General features: G+C 37.8%; 1 protein-coding gene across 5 annotated transcripts in view; it reads right to left on the bottom strand.

The window, feature by feature from the left end:
• The window catches only part of Abhd3 (abhydrolase domain containing 3, phospholipase), a 48,781-nt gene that overhangs the window by 17,950 nt on the left and 7,827 nt on the right, over positions 1–23,004 (bottom strand). For 3 of the 5 annotated variants that reach the window (XM_078030285.1, XM_078030287.1, XM_078030288.1), the window contains one exon: positions 11,997–12,042. The exons of the other annotated variants lie outside the window; for them this stretch is intronic. In XM_078030285.1, the coding sequence (XP_077886411.1) occupies positions 11,997–12,042 (46 nt within the window). The remainder of the gene's footprint in view (positions 1–11,996; positions 12,043–23,004) is intronic. 5 annotated transcript variants of the gene reach the window in all.

The following is a 23,004-nucleotide window of genomic DNA, read 5'->3' as shown; positions in this document are numbered from 1 at the left end:
ATTTTTTTGGTATTGACAATATTATCATTCTGAGTAATACTCTGACAAATGCTCTCAATATTCTTATTTGCTGTTTCTTTTGGGATATTATTGATATTTTACCCACTTTGTATATATATATCATTAATTATCCCTCCAAAATGAAAAAAAATTTTTTTTTCTTTTTGGTCTAGAAACAAATTTTAAAATTCACCTTGTTAATCAGGTAGACTGACTCTCCCTAGCTATTCTGGGAGGAGATTAATTTGCTAATCTGCAGTAGAGGACATAACTCAGAATCCTTCTCTTTCTCAGGGGTAGAGTTATCACACATCCTAAATCAGATAGCCTAAATCAGGCTGTCAAGGATTTCAGTTTTCAGGCTGGGGTTGTGGCTCAAGCGGTAGTGCGCTTGCCTGGCATAGTGCGGCCCAGGTTCGATCCTCAGCACCACATACAAACAAAGATGTTGTGTCCACTGATAACTAAAAAAAAATAAATATATATATTAAAAAAAGTAAAAAAATTTTTCAGTTTTCTGTCTAGTAAAAGGAAAACATAAAAAGACACGTGTCTTTTTAAAAACCATTTAAATTTCATGTGTATTTCATTGTACAAGTCTGATAATCATCAGGGCTTTAGGATATTTCATCTTATAGTCTTCTGTCAAGTATTTAAAAATCTGTACTCAAATATTTCATGGCACTATTTAATGCACTCTGTAAACTGAGAGTACATGCCTGTAAGTCCAAAACTAAGGAGGCCAAGGCAGGAGGATCACAAATATGAGGCCAGCCTTGGCAACTTAGTGAGATCCTGTTCTCAAAATAAAAATAAAAATGGGCTAGGGTGTAGCTCAGTAGTAAAGCACCTGTGGATTAAATCCCTAGTACCCTCCCGTAGACATACACAGAGAATCCTGCAATTCTTGTGTGAATATGGGTTCCCAAAATGGAATTATGTTTTTATTATAGGACTAATTTTACTCTGTAATTGATGTTTTTGGGGAGGTACTGGGGATTGAACCTAGGTGTGCTTAACCACTGAGCTCCATACCCATCCCTTTTTATTTTGAGATGAGTCTCACTGAGTTGCTTAAGGCCTTACTAAATTGCTGAGGCTGGCTTTGAACTAGTGATCCTCCTGCCTCAGCCTCCCGAGCCGCTGGGATTACAGGCGTGCACCACCATACCCTGCCTCTATAATTGATCTCTACAGTGTGATTTGTTTGGGGTTCATTCTACCCAACTCCTGTCCAGTATCTAGTGAACTGTCCAAATTGTCCCCAGGACAATTGATCTTATTTTTGGGTATGAGTTCATCAAATAGGGAGTTGCAGAAAAGAAAAAGTACATGCCCATAAGGAAATCAGCAACTTTTAACGCACAATCATTTTGACTAGTCACTGACAGACATATAAAATGACCAAGTGTATACATTTGTCTGAGAGCTTGTTAATTTTTAAGAAAATAACTAACCACAAAACAAAGGGCCCCAAGGGCTATCCTGGTCAACTTGGGCCAAGATGGCCTGTGTGCCACTTTCCTGTTTAATGTTTCAACTGGCTCTGGACAATGCTTACACAGTCATGCCACACAAGCTGCACCACAACATGAACCAGTTCAATAGACAGATGACAGTGCTTTTCAGTTCAGATCACTCAGAGGCAAGTCTCATGTTCTTCCACAGCTACATTGGGAGCCTGACAAAGCTCACCTGATTCAGGGACGACTCACCACCTCACAGGGATTTTTATCCTTCTGCACATGACCTTCACTGGAGAGTGTTTAAAAAAAAATATTACAGAGGAAGGGGTTCATGATTTGGTAATTTTCCAAGTTCCCCAGAGGATTCTAATGTGCAGACAAGGCTGAGAACCAATGCTCGAAGAGTATGGAGTGAGAGCTGAGCCAAGAGAGGAAGGAAACTGCAGTGACAAGAATGATAAAAATCTATCTAGAGTGACTTGGGAGAAGGTAAATCAGCTCATGGGGGGGGGAGGGGGTCTGAATTCCTGGGATTTCTTGCAGTATTTGGAGGAGTGCTCCCAGTCATCGAGGACCTGGCATATGCAACAAATAGTAGTGAGCTAAGAAATTATTATTATATCTATTATATCTATTTAGTATTATATTTTAACACTTCAATTGTATGTATGTGTGCGCACATGTTACTAAGGATTGAACCTAGGACCTTGTGCATGCTAGGCAAGTGCTTGACTACTGAGCTACATCCTTAGTCCTATTTATTAATTCATTTGGTACTGGGGATTGAAATGAGGCGTGCTCAACCACTGAGCAATATTCATAACATTTTTTTTTAATTTTTAAAATTTTAAGACAGAGTTTCACTAAGCTTCTGAGGGTCTTGCTAAATTAACCAAGGCTAATCTCTCACTTGTGACCCTCCTGCCTCAGCCTCCTGAGTAGCTGGGATTACTGGTATTCATGCTCACTTTAAAATTCTTTAATTATTTAAGCTTTCTCCCACAACACTAGGAATTGAACCCAGGGTGTTGTGTGTGCTAGGCAAGCTCTCTGCCACAGCTACACCCTCAGCCTCTTTTTATTTTGAGATAAGATCTCCCAAAATCCCTAAGGCTGGCCTTAAACTTGCCATCCCCGTCTTGGCCTACCAGTCTCTGAGATTACAGGCCTGTGCCACTGTGTCCTGAGGCTCCGGCTTCATCATGCCATAAAGGAAGTTTCTTAATCCTTTTTGAAAACTCAGGAGGGGGAAGAGCTTTAAATCCCTCCTAACACCCTCTATGGAAAAGCCAAATAGGCAAAGATCAGATTGCTCCAGATCTGAATCCTTAACTACCCAAAGTGTGTGAAGCTGAAGAGAAAACTCTCTCTGAAAACATTCCTTACATCCCCCTCAGTATTCAGTCCCACTTGACTGAAAGCCAGTACCACCAAAAGGGCTACATACCACATTGGACAGTCTGAGTTCCTGCTCTACAGCCATTGATCAGTTTTCCTGGTCTCAGATTAGTCACCCAACTTCCCCAGAGGTGTCCTTCATCTGTCAATGAAGTTTCTGGGACTGAGAACCTCTGAAGTAAAGCCATTCAAAGGGCCAGCACAGGATGAGATAAGGGGTTGGCCTTTAGGAGTGTGAATTAGAATTTGCTTCCGCTAACAGGAGAACAGAAGTCAGTTTACTTAAATAGTGTGCAGGGAGTTGGTTTACAGTATTATCATCATTTTTTTTAAATTAACAATTCACTGAAAAATATTTTAGCCAGGTGGCGCATGCCTGTAACTGCAGTGGCTCAGGAGGGGGAGGCAGGAGGATTAAAAGTTTCAAAGCCAGCCTCAGCAATTTAGCAAGGCCCTAAGCAATTTAGTGAGACCCTGTCTCAAAATAAAAAATAAAAGGGCTGGTACTTGTAATCCCAGTGACTTGGGAGCCTGAGGCAGCAAGATTGCAAGTTCAAGCCCAGCCTGGGCAATTTAGCAAGACCCTGTATCAAAATTAAAAAATTAAAAAGGGCTGGCGATATTATTCAGTGGTAAGTCACCCCTGGGTTTGATCTCCAGTATCACACACATGCACACAAAATAATACATAGAAGGGTCATCCATCCATGTTATAGCATGTATCAGCACTTCATTCTTTTTCTAAATTTATTTTTATTTTTGGGTACCAGAAATTGAACTCAGAGGAGTTTAACCATTAAACCACATCCCAGCCCTTTTTTTTTCCAAACATTTTTTTTAGTTGTAGATGAATATCACATCCTCTTTTATTTATTTATTTATTTATTTTTTTTATGTTGTGCTGAGGATGGAAACCAGTGCCTCACACATGTGAGGCAAATGCTCAACCACTGAGCTACAACCCCAGCCCCCATCCTAGCCCTTTTTATTTTTTATTTTAAAACAGGTCTAAGGTGCTTAGAGTCTTGCTAAGTTGCTGAAGCTGGCTTTGAACTTGCGATCCTCCTACCTCAGCCTCCTGAAGTGCTAGGATTACAGATGTGTGCCACCATGCACACCCAGCCTTCATTCCTTTCTGATGAGGACTAATATTCCATGATATGGATATATCCCATTTTATCTATGCCTTCATCCATTATGGATATCTGGGTTGTTTCTACCTTCTGGCTATTATGAATAATACTGTTAAAAATACTTGTGTTCAAGTTTTTGTGAGAACGTATCTTTTCGTGTCTCTTCCAGTGATGTTTAACTTTGTAGAAACTGCCAAACCTGTTTCCAAAGTGGTGAGGAGACTTTTCTTGCTGGCCCTAGACACATAAAAGTATGTATGACCCGGTAACAAAACAACAACAACAACAACAAAAAAAACACAACAAAAAAACAAGGGGCTCATAGGCAGTTTTCAACAAACTCAATTTTGTCTAAATTCTTTGTAAATTATCATTCCTAGGCTAAATTCAGAAAGTAATTAGTAATATAAGGAAGTTTGTGGATAAGTTGGATTCTTGGATTCCTATCCTTGAAAACTATCCTACAAGGACAGAAGAAAAGATTCCCATCTACTCCAAGGGCCCCAAGAACCCTGCAGAAATGTGAGGTTCCATATACTGAGCCTGGGCTGTCTGTTTCCTAAAGCAAACAGATGCAGGGAGGTGAGGCACAGGCTTCTTATTTCCTAGTGAGAAAGACCTCAAGCCTCAGTGACTCATTAATGAGGACAAAATGGTACTGGAAATTTTCTGCTTCCTCAGTTGTCTGCAGGAGCCATGATAATCCTTATAAATTCTCAGTATATCTCTGACATATTTCAGCAAAGCCTTTACTCTTGCATTTGTCTATTCCTAGGGAAACTGCTTACCCCAAATTCCATTTCACTGTTGCTAGTTCTTTTGGGTTAATTTCAGTTAGGAACAGTTTCTTCCTGTTTGATATTTGCTGATTCACCTTTTGTTCTTTTTTATGCCTACCTAAGATCTTTCTTACTCTGGGTCTGAGCCAGATTAAATCCTTTCTGGAACAAGGAGAGGTATAAATAAACTTAAGAATTTCTCTTAGTCTGAAAGAGTAATTATTCATAGCTGTGAGACAGAAAGAAGAATTACCAAGGAATCTGTCAAAGTGAGCTCTAATAATCAATACTGGCATCTTGTTTTTGTGAACCAATTTAAGACAGAATTAAAGACATTGAATGACCAAAATATAATTTTAACTATATCCTTTTAGAACAACTACTTTAACAAAGAAATTTAAGAGAGAAAATTCATTATAATTAAGTATATGCTTCTTGTACACCAATAAACTAATGAGTTAATACAATAGCAATTATGCCTTAGAGATAAAAAGCTTTATTTCACAAGATATTTTTAGACTTGTTATGCTGTGTGAACTTCAAACATCCTTGTGAAATGGCACGTGTATATTATCATCATTTTCAGGTAAAAAAAGAGACACAGAGAGGTTATTTAACTTGTACTCTATCACTTAGCTGGATAGTGGTGAGAACAGAATTTTAACTTGGGGCTTCTTAGAGCTATATCCCACCTTTTTCATTTTGAGACAGGGTCTTGCTCCTTCTGCCTCAGCCTTCTGAGTAACAGGGATCACAGGCATTTGCCACCACATCCAGCTTTTTGTTGTTTTCTAAGATTCTATCCATAGACCTCTTCCCTTTAATTCTACAAATCCTCCTCAAGTAATCTCAGCCACTCCTGGGCCCCAACATGTATCTGCTCACTGAATGTCCCAATCTCCATTTACAGCCTTCATCTCTCTCCTGGGAATCAGTGCATGTATCCAAATGTTTACTAGAAATTTCCACCTGGATAATCTAAAAGCACCCTAACTATCTGCTTTGGTTTTAATGTGTCTCCCAAAAGTTCTTCCAAATTTGTGTTTGGAGGTGGGGCCTTTGGAAAGTAATTTGGGTTAGATGAGGTCATAGGAGTAGGACCCTCACGATGGTCTGATGAGCAGAGAAAGAGAGAACTGAGCTGGCACACTTCCTGTGTCTCACCATGCAATGATCACTGCCATGTTATGATGTAGACAGAGGCCCTCACCAGATACCAAGCAGATGCTGGCACCATGCTCTTGGATTTCCCAACCTTCAGAATAGTGAGCCAAATAAATTTCTGTTCTTTATAAATTACTTCATCTCAGGTACTTTGTTATGGCAGAGGAAAACAGAATAACACAACATCTAAAAGAGAATTTATCTTTATCACATCAAGATCTTTTAAACTCTCTTAATTTTTCTATTTCAGCAAATATTAGCACCTTTTATCCACTAGCCAATCTGAAAATGTTACCCTTGACACCCCTCTTTTCACTTCCCACAAGACAATTAATACTGTTCTTTTGGTCTCACGAATTCATTCATTTCTGTTCTCTCTTCTTTATTCCCTCTATGTCTATTTTCAAACTCTAAACTCTAGGTGGATCTGTAGTGACTGATTTCTAATGGTCTTCCAGCATCCAGCCCCTTCCTCCACATTCTCTTTTCTACACATCACTGCCATGGTTCTTCTAAAACATGATCATGATCAAATTAGGCCCCTGCTTCCAAGTGGCATTGGTTCAATACTGTTTCTTAGGATTCTACACATGATTTTTCAAAATCTGACTCTACTCTTATAGAATAAGTCCTGTTACTTCCTGAACAGTAAGAGGGAGTTTAGCATAATGGTCAAGAACACAAGTACAGGGGCTGGGGATGTGGCTCAAGCGGTAGCGCGCTCGCCTGGCATGCGTGTGGCCCAGGTTCGTCGATCCTTGTTTGTTTTGTCTGTAGCAAAGTTTAGACTATTAGTTTGCCACAGATTTTTTTCTTGATTATTTTGCTTGTTTTTAAAATTTTATATATAATTTATATAATATATATATATATAATTTTCCCCCAGTTGTTAATTTGTTATGATCTGAGGGAGGAAAATTAAAGTACTCCTAGAATCAGGGGAGAAGGAATTTGGTTTTAGGCTTTTTACGATTACTACAAATCCATGGTAGTAGAGAAAAATATGTAAATTTGCTGTCTCAAGACTTTGAACTACCTCAAGAAGAGGAATCTAATGCAATGGTTTTTTTCCTTAATATTTTTTTTAGTTGTAGTTAGACACAATAACTTTATTTCATTTATTTATTTTTATGGGGTGCTGAGGATCAAACCCAGCACCTCACACATGCTAGGCAAGCGCTCTACCACTGAGCCATGACCCCAGCCCTAATGCAACATTTGTAAGGCTTCCATAGCAGTACAGAGTGCAGATATTTTGTAAATAATGTCAGAAAAAAAAAGGTTTAAAGTATGCTAGGTTAGCGTAGTAATATTACAGTAGATCCTTAAGTTGATGCTGCCTTTTGTTTGGGTGAGTGTATGTGTTGTGCGGTGTGTGCTGTATTACGAGCACAACATGCTGGAGGCCTGGCAGTAATGAACCAGTGTGAAGAACAGAGCAGACCCAGTCTCCCTAGCGTGACAGCTGGGACACAAGTGATGGACAAGGGGGTCAAAGCTTGGTCTGATTCTTTTTCTTTTGAGTTTTATTTTGTTTTCTTGTGTTTTTGTTTTACTTTTTGGAGAAAAGGCAGTTTACATGAAGGAAGGTTCTTGCTCAATGGATTTGATTCCAAGAACCTAGAGCCTTGGGGTGGAGGGTGACCTACAGAGTGATCCTTGGCTCCTTCACCTCCACAGAGAACATGGGGATCCTCTGTGGGGAAGGTATTTTGCCCTCTTGTCAGAAGAGGTTTTCTTTTCTGTTTTATGCAACTCTTAGATTATATCCCTTTGGCCAGTACAAACACTCCTCTGTCTTCTCAATAGTCAGTATGTCTGTGGCTGTGTCTCGGTTCATTTTGTCCTTTCCAACCCTGGAGATCCCTCCTCATGCGCCTTGATATCCACTCATGTTCCTGGTGTGGTCTGGATGTCACCTGGTCCACAAAGTGCCCACTCTATTCCAGGGCACAGGACTTTTATTCCTTCCATTGTCTTGTGGGGTAGTGAATGGTACCTTTTTCTGTGCCCCTTGCTGCATTGTATGCTCATGGGAAATAGGCATTACTCCCCTGGGATATACAGGAACATGTATTTTGTACTCCTTTTGTATATACATATTACTCATTTTGTTTGTGAGGATGATACTTGGCTTGTGGACCTACGTCCTGTGATGACTAGCTTGAGGCCAGCATATCTCCCCTTGGTTGGATTGTATAGGTCAAATTTAAAAGTTATTTTTTACTTTTAAATGAGATGATCAGGTTAAAACCCTTATGAGTAAAAAGCTCTGATTGGCAGCTTTAAGTTTCTTAATTAAAAATCTAAATAAATGCCCAGTGTTGATGGCACACACCTGTAATCCCAGTGGCTCGGGAGGCTGAGGAAGGATTGTGAGTTCAAAGCCAGCCTCAGCAAAAGCCAGGTGCTAAGCAACTCAATGAGACCCTGTCTCTAAATAAAATACAAAAGAGGACTGGGGATGTGGCTCAGTGGTTGAATGCCCCTGAGTTCAATCCCTGGTATCCCTGCACACACACACCCCCTAAAATAAACTAAGTTCGAGGCAGTCTTTCAATGATAAAAGTATTTTTGGTGAAAAGATCGGAAACTGTTCTACTTGGTGCTTAATTAAAATGTTTTGAATGAATATATACACAAGTTATTGTCATTTCTTTATATGAATTCAGAAGTTATCTGTCAAATAAATAATGATTTTTCAATATTGGGAAAAAAAAAAAAAAGAACCCAAGTACATGTGGGTCTGAGTCCTGACTCTACCAGTTCTTGGCTGGGCAAGTTCTTAACCTTCCTGACTTTCTTTTTCTTCACCTGGAAAATATGAATGATGATGGCTATACTTACCTAAATCACTGAGATGCTTCTATTGCTGAATATTAAGGACGAAAAAAATAACTGATACGTTCTAAAGACTCAGTGAATATTAGATAAAATTATCATTATCCAGCTATAAGTTAAGGAGTTGATCCAAAATGTGACATTTTTTTCTTCAGGCAGTTGGTTATACCTTCCCTTTGTGTTCTGTAGTCTTAATAAATCTTCCTATAGTTACACTTGGCATTGAATCACACACATTTTGTGTACTTGACTCCTGCAACTGAAGGGTAGGCTCCTAAGGATTAGAGTTATGTCTCGATGTGAATACAACTCACCCGCCTGCTTTGCAGAGTGCCTGATTTAATAGGTATACCCTATAGTTTTGCTGAATGAACAGATAACCTTACTTTATGGACCTAATAGACTCTGCTTGTAGCACATTATTTCTGTGAGAGTCTCAGACCACGTCTTCCCCCTACACAAGCACATACAATAATACATAGCAAGCCAGGCACAGTGGTGCACACCTGTAATCCCAGCAACTAGGGGGGCTGAGACAGGAAGATTGCACAGCCAAGGCCAGCCTCAGCAACTTAGTGAGGCCCTAAGCAACTTAGTGAGACCCTGTCTCAAAAAATAAAAAGGTTGGAGGGGCTGGGGTTGTAGTTCAGTGGTGGAGCACTTGCCTCGTATGTCTGAGGCACTGAGTTTGAGCCTCAGCACCACATTAAAATAATAATAATAATAATAATAATAAATTAAGTAAAATTATTTTAAAAAAGGATTGGAGATGTAGCCCAGGGGTGAAACATCTCTGCAACCACTCCTCAGTACCAAAAACAAACAAACAAATATATAAATAAAAATACACAGCAGACAGGAGTTGCCCAAAATGATTTCCATGGTCCAAGACCACAGTGACAAATTCAGATCTTTTCCTTTAGAATGCTGCCTGTGTCTACAAGATTCCTAAAGAGCTGGACTAAGTGAGGAAATGTGAAGTTTGACATCAAACTATTAATTAGGAGGCACTGAATAAGACCAGAAATGCTTTACATCTTTTGCTTTTGAATCATATTGATCTCATTTTCCTCCAGGGCCTAAGTCACTGTAAAGCGAAGTATAAGAGCTCTTTCTTTCCAGGTTCTCATAAAGTGCTGACATTTGTAACACGACTATAAATTTTTATGTCCAGCATGACTAAATTATTTATAGTCTTAATATCATTCTGTATCAATGACGCAAAACTCTTTCAATTCTGATAGAGTTACCTTTGACCTGCTGAAGTAGTAAGGAACTAAAGGACAAAAAGCTGTAACAAAAGTTCAGCAAGTGTAATGCACAGGTTAAACATTAGATAGCGTGGTGATTTTCTTTCTTTCTTTCTTTTTAAATATTTATTTTATTTTTTTTAGTTAGACACAACACCTTTATTTTGTTTATTTATTTTTATGTGGTGCCGAGGATCGAACCAGGGCCTCTCAGGTGCTAGGCGAGCATTCTACTGCTGAGCCACAACTCCAGCCCTCTTTCTTTCTTCCTATCTTTTTTTGTTGTTGTTGTTGTTGGCGGGGGCAGGCACTGAAGATTTAACCCAGGGGTGCTTTACCACTGAGCTATAACCCCAACCATTTTTTTTGTTTGTTTGTTTTCTATTTTGAGTCAGGGTCTCACTGAGTTGCTTAGGCCTTGCTAAGTTACTGAGGCTGATCTATAACTTATGATCCTCCTGCCTCAGCCTCCCAAGCTGCTAGAATTGCAGATGTGTGCCACCTTATAGGAGTGCACCAACACACCTAGCTAGAGTGATGATTTCCTAAGAGGTGGGAGAAAACCTATCCTGGAAAAAACTAGGAGTTAGAGGGGGGAAAGACCTGATTTAAATAAAAAAGTTTAAATAATGTGGTCTCTAAGAAAAAAGTATGGATGGCAAATAGGCATATACATATAATCAATCTCTTTCATGACAAAAATAATCTTTTTCATTAGTGGAAAAAAAGTATCACTGTACTAGTAAATTTGTTTTGTACTGGTTATTTGTTTTTGTGGTGCTGGGAATCTAACTCAGGACTTCATATGTGCTAGGTGAGCATTCTACCACTGAGCAATAACCCTAGCCGGCACTGGGATTTTTATTTTTTTGGTTTTCAGTACCAGGGATTTGAGCACTTAGCTGAGCTACATCCTCAGCCCTTATAATTTATTATTCTCAGACAAAGCCTCACTAAGTTGCTGAGGCTGGCCTTGAACTTGTGATTCTCCTGACTTCAACCTCTCCAAATTGCTGTATTGCATGCATGGACCACCATGCCCAGCCTGTACTGGTTTATTTTTTTGAAGAATATGTTTGCATTAAAAATGATGTAGATAGGGCTGGGGATGTGGCTCAAGTGGTAGCGCGCTCGCCTGGCATGCGTGCGGCCCGGGTTCGATCCTCAGCTCCACATACAAAAAAAAAAAAAAAAAAAGATGTGTCCGCCGAGAACTAAAATATATTAAAACTCTCTTTCTCTCTCTCTCATCTCTCTCTTTTAAAAAAAAACTTTAAAAAATGATGTAGATAAATATCACTGATCTTAGAATATAGTAAATACAAAGTTGTTATAAAAATAGAATTTCAAGCTGGATGAGGAGGTGCAGCTTGTAAGCCCAGCTCCTCCGGAGGCTAAGGCAGGAGGATGACAAATTCAAGGCCAGCCTGGTCAATTTAGCAAGACTGTCTCAAAACAAAAAACCAAAACCAACAACAACAAAAAAGAAGGGATAGGGAGTGGTAGAGTGCCCCTGAGTTCAATACCAAGTACCACAAAATAACTGAATAAATAAAAATTTTAAAAAATACAAATTTGGGGCTGGGGTTGTGGCTCAGTGGTAGAGCACTTGCCTACTATGTGTGAGGCAGTGGGTTCGATCCTCAGCACCACATAAAAATAAATAAAATGGAATTATAAAAAAATAGAAATTTATTTACAAAAACATAAATAGATTACATATGTATATACATATATATGATCCGAATGAACACAGACCAAGAAGATTTTTCTGGCTGGATAATTATGGGTCTTGGGTCTTGTAAATTTCCCTTTTTTGTTTGTTTGTTTCTTACCTGTATTTTTCTACTATGCACTTATACTATTTAAGCAAAAAAAATGTTTTAAATATAAAATAACATGCTTTTCACCATAAATCTATAAATGATCATTTAAAAAATTAAGACATCATTTAAATTTACTTACCAAGAGATTCTCTCCTGCTACTCCTCTGTTGTTAAAAACCACACATCTAAAAATCAGGAAAGTAATTCTGTTACTTCTATACATGAACCTTATGATAATGTTCAACAACTTCATCTCAATGGTCTAAAGACAATTCCAGTTCTTCCAATTCAACATATATGTTCAAATTAGGAAGCTTTATATTGAAGTGATATTAATTTTTTCTACCAAAAAAGCAGAAAATTTAGAACTTCTCTCTATGCGTATGTATAGGACTTAGATAAGAATTATTAAAACAATTCTAAAAACAAGTAGAATTTAAGTGTTATTGCTTCAAATATGTCCTCTACCCACTGTATTTGTAACATTATTAAGAATCTATTTATATTCTAAGAAACAGCTCCTGTTCCCTCAAGGCTCAGAAAATATGTAGGCTGGAATTTTACATGAGATGAAAACAGGTAGAACTGCTATGAGTCTGACACCTGATTGGGGGGATGGGGCCCCCTGTTGTGCTACAGACTCTATTATGCCAGTTGAACTGGGGGATTAGAGAAGATCTTATATTTTTCCAATGATTCCGTTTGCATCTCCTGGATAAATGGGTGATGTAAAGGGCCTGGATCAATGTTGGCCCAAAGCAAGTACTCAATGAAAGCTACCTATCCATAGCAATGGTAGCCACAGTGTCATGGTAACTTTTTTAAAAAGTTACCCCATATTTAACTGTAACCCAGATACATAGGTATTTGCCCTTCTTGGACTAAGTCCTGACTTGTGTCTTTATAGATTCTCATTGACTTAGTGAGTCTATATTCATGTCAATTAAAATTCATTTTGTTTTCAGCTATTTACTTATCCAAATCAATCAAGGCCATTTAAAAGATTCAAATTCTCTTCTTTCAGAGTGCCACTGGTCCTTGTGCAGGTTCTGAGCACCTATGAGCTAAATGCCCTACAGAACATGTGCTCTCCTCTCAGGGAGTTAGATTTCAAGGCATACTATGTCCGTTCGATGTGGTGTTCAGGGGAAATGTACTGTGCAAAGCAATTATTTCTTGCATCTGAAAATGCATACAGAAAATTATTACTAGGTCTAACTAAGAGAAATGTTTAAAAGTCTTAGAAATCTGATTTGAGGAAAAAAATTAGAAATACTACATTTTTTTTTTTACTGATCTAAGAGAAATCTTAAACACACCATAAATACATGCAGAAGTTAAAGTAGGGTCAATTACTCCTTTATCTTTTCTTGCTAAAAAGAATGGCAAGACAGACTAGATATAAATAATATTTAAGTTGGCCGCTTTTCTTCACTTGTGTAAGCACCTAAGTCACACAGGAATTAGTGTTAAAGACAACTGTTGACCTTGAACTGTCGTTCAGGTAAGAATTTCTTTTAGAGTTAAACATTAAGTAAGTATTAAAATGGCTTCTGGAGCAAGATGTCATCATGTGACTGCCACTGAGAGAGGGCAACAGAGGTAGTGAGGGGAAAGAAAAATATGAAATGCAAGCTCATGAAAAAGAAGTCTATGGGCTGGAGTTGTGGCTCAGTGGCAGAGCACTAGCCTAGCATATGTGAGGCACTGGGTTTGATTCTCAGCACCACATATAACTAGATAAATAAAATAAAGGTCCATCAACAACAACACCAAAAAAAAAATATTTTAAAAAAAGAAGCCTATGCGTCTGGGATTTTCTTCTAAAATTTAGCCTGGGGTATCTGTACTTTCCCTCAGGCAACTTTGGAAACTGGATCATAGCTCTGGTATCTCTTGCTAGAGGAACTCAAATGACCTTTCCCCACGTCTTTGTTCTTGACAATGTTCAAAAATCAGCAGCGGTCATCATTATCCACTTTTAGTCTGGGACATGTGGCAGAACCAAGCAGCCATGAAGAATGGCAGAATGAGGGCTGCCAATCTGTCCCTCCCTCAGAAACAAGAGCTGGTTGTGAGGCTACTCAGGGTGGACAAGCCTCTGTTAACTTGCCTAACAACTTTCCAACTTTTATAGTTTATCCCAAATGCTTTTAAAATGTGTGTGCATGAGGAAATCAGTTTGTAAAATTTGTTTTTCCTTCATATTTTAATGATTTAAATTTTATTCTCAAAAAAAAGGAAAATAGAAATAAAGAGAAGAAATGCCAAATAAAGAATAAATCTGACATAAAAACCTTTCTGGCACAACCAGCACCTTGGTTTAGATATGGTTTGAGTATATCCTCCAAGGGTTCATGTGTTGAAACTTAATCCCCTTAGAAGGCATTAGGAGGGTAGAAATTTAATCCATCTATGATGCTTAAAAGTGGAGTCTTTGGGAGGTAATTGGGATTAGATAAATCCATCAGATTGCAGTCCCCATGATTGATTTTGGTAGTTTTATAAGAAGAGGGAGGGAGACCAGGACACATGGGCATGCACTCTCTACCTCTTGCCATGTGATAATCTGTATCAGTTCAGGACTTTGCCAGCAAGAAGACCATCACCAGTTGCAGTCCCCTGACCTTGGACCTCTAGAAATGTAAGTCAAAATAAGCCTCTTTTCTCTATAAATATCCAGCCTCAGGTATTTCATTACAGTAATGCAAAATGGTATAATATACCAAGAAAATAGATGAGTCTCTTTTAATGAAGGTTAAAAAAAAAAAAGTAGAAAGCAGAATGATGTGGTGGTGCATACCTTCAATGCCAGCTACTCAGGAAGTTGAAGCAGAAGAATTGTGAATCTGAGGGCAGCCTGGGCAACTTAGCAAGACCTTGTCTCAAAATAAAATAAAAAAGGGCAGGAGGCCTGAGCTGTAGCTCAGCAGTAGCACACTTGTCTGGCATATGTGAGGCACTGGGTTCAATTCTCAGCACCATGTATAAATAAATAAATAAATAGAGAAAGAAAGGAAGGAAGGAAGGAAGGAAGGAAGGAAGGAAGAAAAGTCTATCAACAACTTAAAAATATTTAAAAAAAAAGGGCAGGGGATGTAGCTCAAAGGTAGAGAGCTTGTCAAGCATGTGTGAGGCCCTAGGTTGGACCTCTAGTACCAAAAAACAAACAAACAAACAAACAAAGGCAGAGAGCTACCTACTTATAACACAGGGTTTCACTCAGTCTTTCGCACTGTAGATATTTAAGATCAAATAATTCTTTATGGTAGGGCTATTCTGTGCACTATATGATGCTCAGTAGTATTCTAGCCTCTACCAACTGGAAGCTAAAATGTCTCCCAAGCATGACAATCAAAAAAATATATCCAAGGCTGGTAGTGAAGCTTAGTGGCAGAATGCCTGCCTAGCACTCATGAGGTTCTTGGTTTGATCCCCAGCAATGAAAAACAAATCAAAATCAACAACTCCCACCGACTCCCAAAAGTTTCCAGATATTGCAAGATGTTCCCTGGGCAAGAGTATCTTCTGGTTGAGAAACACTGTTCCTGTCAAATGAAATAGAGAGCCTTGAATCTGTTCAGTCTACCTGAACACATATGGACTTTCCTACCACACACTTAGGAGCAAACTGGGCTTGGACACCAAGAAAAGGCAGTGAGAAGTTCTCAAGAATACAGGACTTCTCCCGGTCTCCTTCCCAAATCTGTAACATTAAGGAATTTTATCAGATAATCTTAAATATATCCCACTTCTAAGATTCAGAAATAATAATAATAATAATTAGTAAGGGGTGGAGTGATAATCAGTAAGGGGTGGAGTGATAAGAATATTTAGGGATTAACTATTCATACTACTCTAATTTCAGCTATAATAAAAACAGATAAAGTTCATTACTTTTAACTACATGTCAGATCACATTCTAAGCACTTCCTGGGAATATTAATATTGGAGTGTCTCATTCATTCATGGGAAACTTCACTAAAAAGAATGTTTCCTAAACAAAAGATGGAGTTACAGCTTGTAACAGAGAAACAAAATAACAATATAAAGTTCCTAGCCTTAAGGAGAGTGCCATCTGGATAGACAGAAAAGCTACAAGCCATATTTTCAGTGGAGTGACTACAATAAAAATGGAATCATGGGGCTGGGGTTGAGCGCTTGCCTACCATGTGTGGGGTACTGGATTCATTCACCAGCACCACATAAAAATAAAATAAAGCTATTGTGTCCACCTACAATTAAAAAATAAATGGTTAAAAAGATGGAATCATAAGGCAGCATTAAATTCAATGTCCAGTGAGTGGAATATATAATAAAGCCCTGGGGTGGGGTTGTAGCTCAGTGGTAGAGCGCTTGCCTAGTATGTTTGAGGCACTGAGTTCAATTCTCAGCATTCAATATAAATAAATTTTTTAAAAAGTCCATTGACAACTAAAATGTGTGTGTTTGTGTGTGTGTGTGTGTGTGTGTGTGTGTGTAAAGACCCATGAGGTCAGGATAGGCTGAGCTGATTAGGAAAGTTTTATGGAAAAAGTAGATAACTCTCATGCTGAGAAAAAACTCTCATGCTGAAAAACGTAAAGATTGTAGTAGAAGAAAATTAGGACTATTATGAGTGGAGCAATGTGAACAAGATATAAAGAATATATAAAATGTTCTCAGGATAAAAAAATAGATATTTGTTGAAATATGGCTATATACAGAATAACAATAGAAAACAAGAATGGAAAAATAGATTAGGAGGTTTCTAAATGCAAGGTTAGGACATGACTAGGAGGTTCTGCTTTCAGGAAGGTCAGGATAGATCCTATCAGGTCAACCCTTCCATAGAATAATAACTATATATTCCAAACAAAATATCAAGACAACAGAGAATGAAAACAGAAGTTAAAAAAAAAAACAGACAGAAAACACAAGTTAACACTAGAAAGCAGAAACTGATATTGGGTGGGATTTCATATTTTTACAGGTTTTTATTTTTGTTTTGGCTAAGAAGAGGCAGTAGTTGGTATTTTTCAATGATAGATTAAAAAAAAAAACCACCCCAATGGGAATGTTCAATCTTACAGGTTTGAAGAATTAGACCACAAAGTTTGGAGTAACTATAATAATTAGACCATGAGGGATACCTTAGAAAGTAACACAGAGGAAGAGTCCTAAATTATGGATAAAAAAACTGGGCCACATCTCTGATTAATCCTTCATCTATATCTGTATCTACATCTATTTCAATATTTATATATGAGGCAGAAACTAGGTGAAATTTAATGTCTGGTTATCACAGATATGGCAGAGTTTGAAGCTTGAATTTAGCTGTATTTTCTTTCTTTAACAATCTACTTATTTTCTTTAAAGAGGATTTTTTAAACCTTTATTTTAATGTGGTGCTGAGGATCAAACCCAGTGCCTCACACATGCTAGGCGAGCACTCTACCACTGAGCCACAACCCCATCCCACCCCCACCCCCCATATTTTCTTCCTTATTAAAAAAAAAAAAAAAGAAACTAAGAAAAATCAATCCTCTTTTGAAAAATATTGCACAATTCAGAGTCTCTACAATGGATAATTCAAACTGTTCACAACACTATTCAAAATTAATAGACCAAGAAGGAACAGGAAACATGACCTATACTCCAACAGATAAGATAACTGACCCTAAGATGATTCAGATGCTAGAATTGGCAGATGAGTATTTAAAGCAGCTATTATACCAAAGTTCAAGGACATAAAGGCGTAAAAAATGTTTGTAAAGAATTCGAAAACTTCCAAGTATGGTGATATATACCTATAATCCCAGTGACTTGGGAGGCTGAGAGGAGATGATTGCAAGTTCAAGGGTAGCCTCAGCAACTTAGTGAGGACTTCAGCAACTTAGCAAGACCCTATCTCAAAATGAAATAAACAAGGCTGGGGATGCAGCTCAGTATTAGATCAGTTTGTCTAGCATGTTCGAGCCACTGGATTCAATCCTCACCATTGAAAGAAAAAAAAAAAAGATCCCTGGTGATCTATGTAACAATATCAAAAGATATTGTGACTGTGGTTCCTAAAGGAGAGGACAGGAAGAATGGGGAAAAGTATTTAAGAAAAAAAAACCCAAAAACTCCAATTCCGAATCTGATATAAAAAGACATGAACTCAGATTAAAAGGAGGGTAACAGAGAAACAAACAAAAAACTAATAAACAAAACCCTCCAGAAAACAAATAATAAAATGATATACTTTAAATCTACCATATCAATAACTATACTAAATGTAAAAGGACCAAAAATTCTAACTAAAAACTAGAGACTTTCAGACTGAATAAAAAAGAAAGTTCAAAATATATGTCTACAACCCATACACTTTAAGTATAAAAGGAGATATTTTAAAAGTTACAATATGAAAAAAGACATATCATAGCAAAAGAAGGCTGGAGTGGCTACAATAATATCAGATAAAATATACTTCATAACCAGAGATTAAGGACAAATAATAATGATGCAAGACTTAATTCACATTAAGACTAAGAATCAGGGCTGGGGTTGTGGCTCAGTGGTAGAGCGCCTGCCTAGTGTGTATGAGGTACTAGGTTTGATTCTCTGCACCACATATAAATAAATAAAATACAGATCCATTGACAACTAAAAAATATTAAAAAAAAGATCAAGAATCATAATCATGTGTGTAATGTATGACAGAGTTTCCATATACAAGAAGCAAAAATTTATAGAAATAAATGGGGAAATAGAAAATTCACAGTCATATTGGTTTTAATGCTTTATATCAGTGAAACAAAAAAATCATTAAAATGTAAACTATATAACTAATAACAAAGTATTAATTTAATTTATATTTATTGAACACTACAATCAGCAATATCAGAAAAATTATTCAAGAAATTGTAATTCCTGGGGATGTGGCTCCATGGTAGAGGGTTCGATCCCCAGCACCAAACATACAAAAAATTATAATTCCTGAACATTGCCAAACTTATTACATCATAAAAGTAGTAAAAGGAAGGATTAGGGATATAGCTCAGGGGTAAAGCATGTGCTTAGCATGCATGAAGCCATGAATTCAATCCCCAGAACCAAGAAAAAAAAGTAGTAAAATAAATTACCATATTCCAAGTAAGTTTTTCTAGAGTATAAAGCTTTAGAAATCAAACACAAGCCCAGCATAGTGGCACACACCAGTAATACCAGAAACTCAGGAGGCTAAGGCAGGAGGATCACAAGTTCTGGGCTAGCCTCAGCAATCTAGCAAGGCCTTAAGCAACTTAGTGAGATCCTGTCTCAAAATTTAGAAAAACAGGGCTGGGGTTGTGGCTTAGTGGTAGAGCGCTTGCCTAGCAGATGTGAAGTACTGGGGTACTGGGTTCGATTCCTAGCACCACATATAAACAAATAAAATAAAGGTCCATTCACAACTAAAAATATTTTCAAATTAATAAAAAAGTAAGTAGGGGATTTGGGGATGTGGCTCACTGGTTAAGTGCCCCTGGGTTCAGTTCCTAGTACCCCCCCTACAAACGACATGAAAATTATACATATTAGGTGGTATAGTGTGATAATTTGATACATGTATACAATATGTAATCATCAATTAGGCTAATCAGAATTTCTATCTCCTTAAACATTTATCATTTCTTTGTGTTAGGAACCCTAGAACTCTTTTCTTCTAGTTCTTTATAAAATACACAATGAGGGCTGGGGTTGGGGCTCAGTGGCAGAGCACTTGCCTCGCATGCGTGAGGCACTGGGTTCGATCCTCAGCACCACATAAAAATAAATAACTAAAGATATTGTGTTCATCTACAATTAAAAATTATTAAAAAAATAAAATACACAATGAATTGTGGACAATATTCACCCTAAAGTGCTATAGAATATTAGAATTTATTCCTCCTATCTAACTATATCTTCGTATCTATTATTCAATTTCCCCCCCTCCAAAGCTAAATTTAATTGTAGCAAACCAAAGTAGCAATTCTGGTTATCTTTTGCTGATCAAAAGTTGTAAGTGACACTATGAATTTAAAAACCAGAACAGCAAGTTAGCAAGTTAATGTTTAATGAAATCATCAAATAAATTTTTCGTTCACAAAAAAAATTAATGAATGCAGATTATTTTTAGGCATATTTCAAAACCAGTTGGCCAGAGGGGGAAAAAAGAGTCAAAATTATCCTTAATGTCAGGAAGGTGAAAAACTTATATACAACTAGTATCAAGAATTCTCTTTAAGCCAGGTGTGATGGCGCACACTTATAATCCCAGAGGCTTGGGAGGCTGAAGCAGGAGAATCACGAGTTCAAAGCCTGCCTCAGCAACCATGAGGCACTAAGTAACTCAAATAAAATACAAATAAGGGCTGAGGATGTGGCTCAGTAGTTGAGTGCTCCAGAGTTCAATCCCCTGGACCCCCACCAAAATAAAAGAATTCTCTTTAAACCAGGTGAGGTAGCGTATACCTGTAATCCCAGCATCTTGGGAGGTAGAGGCAGGATCTCAAATTCAAAGCCAGCCTCGGTAAAAGCCAGGTGCTAAACAACTCAGTGAGACTGTCTCTAAATGAAATGTCAAAAAGGGCTAGGTACATGGCTCAGTAGTTAAGTGTCCCTGGGTTTAATCCCTAGTACCAAAAAAAAAAAAAAAAAAAAGAATTCTCTTTAAGAGGCTGGGATTATAAACTCAGTGATAGGGCATTTTCCTAGCATCAGGAAATCTTTTCCAGCCTAGCATGGTGGCATACACCTGTAATCTCAGCAGTTTAGGAGGATGAGGAAGGAGTTCAAAGCCAGCCTCAGCAACTCAGCAAGACCCTGTCTCTAATTAAAATATAAAAGAGGGGCTGGGGATGTGGTTGAGTTCCCTGGTACCAAAAACAAAAACAAAAACAAAAACAAATTCTTTCAGTGCTCTTTTATATTATTTTATTGGAATCTTACCCTCCTATTCCCTTGTCATCTCTGACACTAAAGTTATGGAGCTTCTTTCTGAGGGTCTCAAATTCTATCTTACTCATTTGCATTCTACTCCATGTCTCTGATATTTTTCATAGATTCTGTCAACTGAATACCAAGCTGAATTAGCTCTATGTTTCATGTTCCCAGTGTTCATAACTAACATAAGTCACAAGTCACTGCTGGAAACTTTATTACCAGAGACAAGTATCACAGGATGATGGAGATTCCAGCAGCCACTGTTAGTAAGGCATTTCCTTCCTGCTTCCTGGACTACCCATTGCCTGGCCAGGCACACTGACGTTATTGTCTCTGCACTTTCTTGGAATGCTTTCTTCCTGGTAAATAGGGCCTACACAGTAAGCACCTCATTTCTCTCTGAGACTAGAACAGAGACTAGAAGAGAATAGTGAGGCTCTTCCATAAGCCAAACAATGGCCCTGATTCACTCTTAGATTTCATAGCCAACACTTTTTAATTGTTTAATTGTTTGTTATGGGCCAGGTGCCAGTTAATATCCTTTATATACATTACAAGCAATCCTCACAATACTAGGAGGTGTAAGATATTGTTACAAAGGAGAAAAGTGGGGTGCAGAGTGGTTAAATAATCTATTTGTGGGGCTGGGGTCGTGGCTCAGCAGTAGAGCGCTCGCCTGGCAATTGCAAGGCCCTGAGTTCAAATCCTCAGAACCACATAAAAATAAATAAATAAAGGCATTGTGTACAACTATAACTGAAAATAATATTTTTAATAAAATCTGTCCTTGGACATACAAGTTATTTGACGGGAAGATTAGATATTAGAATAAAAAGAATAAATTACTTAAAACATTTAACAAAAATATGATTTAAGAACACTTCAACACCAAGAAATACATTTGATTAATGCCCTAAGCAGACAATGGCAATTTTATCCTATTCAAAAACTGTGTAAAGACAAATGAAAAAATGGATACAATTTCATGTTCTAAATTCAGAGCAGAGCCCAGGCAGATCTGACTTAAGAATCCTCGTAACCACCTCACTGTGCTGCCCCATGCAATCTGAGCTAGTAACAGTCAAGTCTTTTTCCAAGAAAGATGGGAGTTCTGAACACAGAGTACCCTTATGGGCATACCAACACTGATAAAAAGAGCTTTGTCCCTGAAAGTGTGTTCAATGAGGTATCGTTTTGTAGTAGAATATCTAATGAGTTCTCTAGAGAATGGGACCACTTGTCAGAATCCATCATAACTTTCCCCAGAATATCATGAAATAGGCTAAAGTCTTTGGTGTTTTATAGCTAGTCTTGTGAATAATCAATTGACAACCTTATTCCAAACTTTAAAAAAAAAAACAAATTGTTTTAACAACAAAAATGAATTACTGAGCTAAAAAATATCCTCTGGTGTTAATTCACAATCATTTCTTGTTTAGGATACTGCTGTTAGATTGTAAAGAGGCAGTGGGGACCTTTTTTTTTTTTTCCGGTACTGAGGGTTGAACCCAGGGGGATTTAAACACTGAACCACATTCCCAGCCCTTTTTTTATATTCTTTTTAGAGAAAGGGTCTCGTTGAGTTGCTTAGGGCCTTGCTAAATTGCCGAGACTGGCTTTGAACTCAAAATTCTCCTGCCTCAGCCTCTCCAGCCACTGGGAATAGAACTCACACTTTTTTCACTGCCTCATTTTTCTTTGTTTAACCCCCTTCATTTTGCCTCCTTCAAAGTCTACAGATGACCCCTAAGGCACCTCTAATGCTACAAGAAGAGCTAAACATCATAGATAGTCATATATTTATGGCTGCTGCTTCTCCTAAATAAAAAATTTCTCAGGCCCAAACCCCAAACTTGAAAGTAAATGAACATTTAAAAGATTTTAAAGCAGCCAGGCTGGAGTTGCAGCTCAGTGGTTGAATACTTGCCTAGCATGCCTGAGACCCTGGGTTTGATCCCCAGCACTGGCCAAAAAAAAAAAAAAAAAAAAAGCAGTCAAATTTTCACATTTGAACCACTTTTAAAATCATGTCCCACTTTAAAATCTCAAAAATATAAAGGATGGACAATGGCATCCTTGCTACTAGTAAGTGTGATTTTCAGTGAAAAATAAAAAGACTTTGAACCTGCCAAATCATATAAAATCAGTGCTCTTTCTAAGTAGCAAAACAAACAACCAACCCCCCCCCCCAAAAAAAAATCAACTGGCATGAGAATAAG

Source organism: Ictidomys tridecemlineatus, chromosome 13 (assembly GCF_052094955.1).
Source record: "Ictidomys tridecemlineatus isolate mIctTri1 chromosome 13, mIctTri1.hap1, whole genome shotgun sequence".
Lineage (NCBI taxonomy): Eukaryota > Metazoa > Chordata > Mammalia > Rodentia > Sciuridae > Ictidomys > Ictidomys tridecemlineatus.
This window is presented reverse-complemented; position numbering and strand designations above follow the sequence as displayed.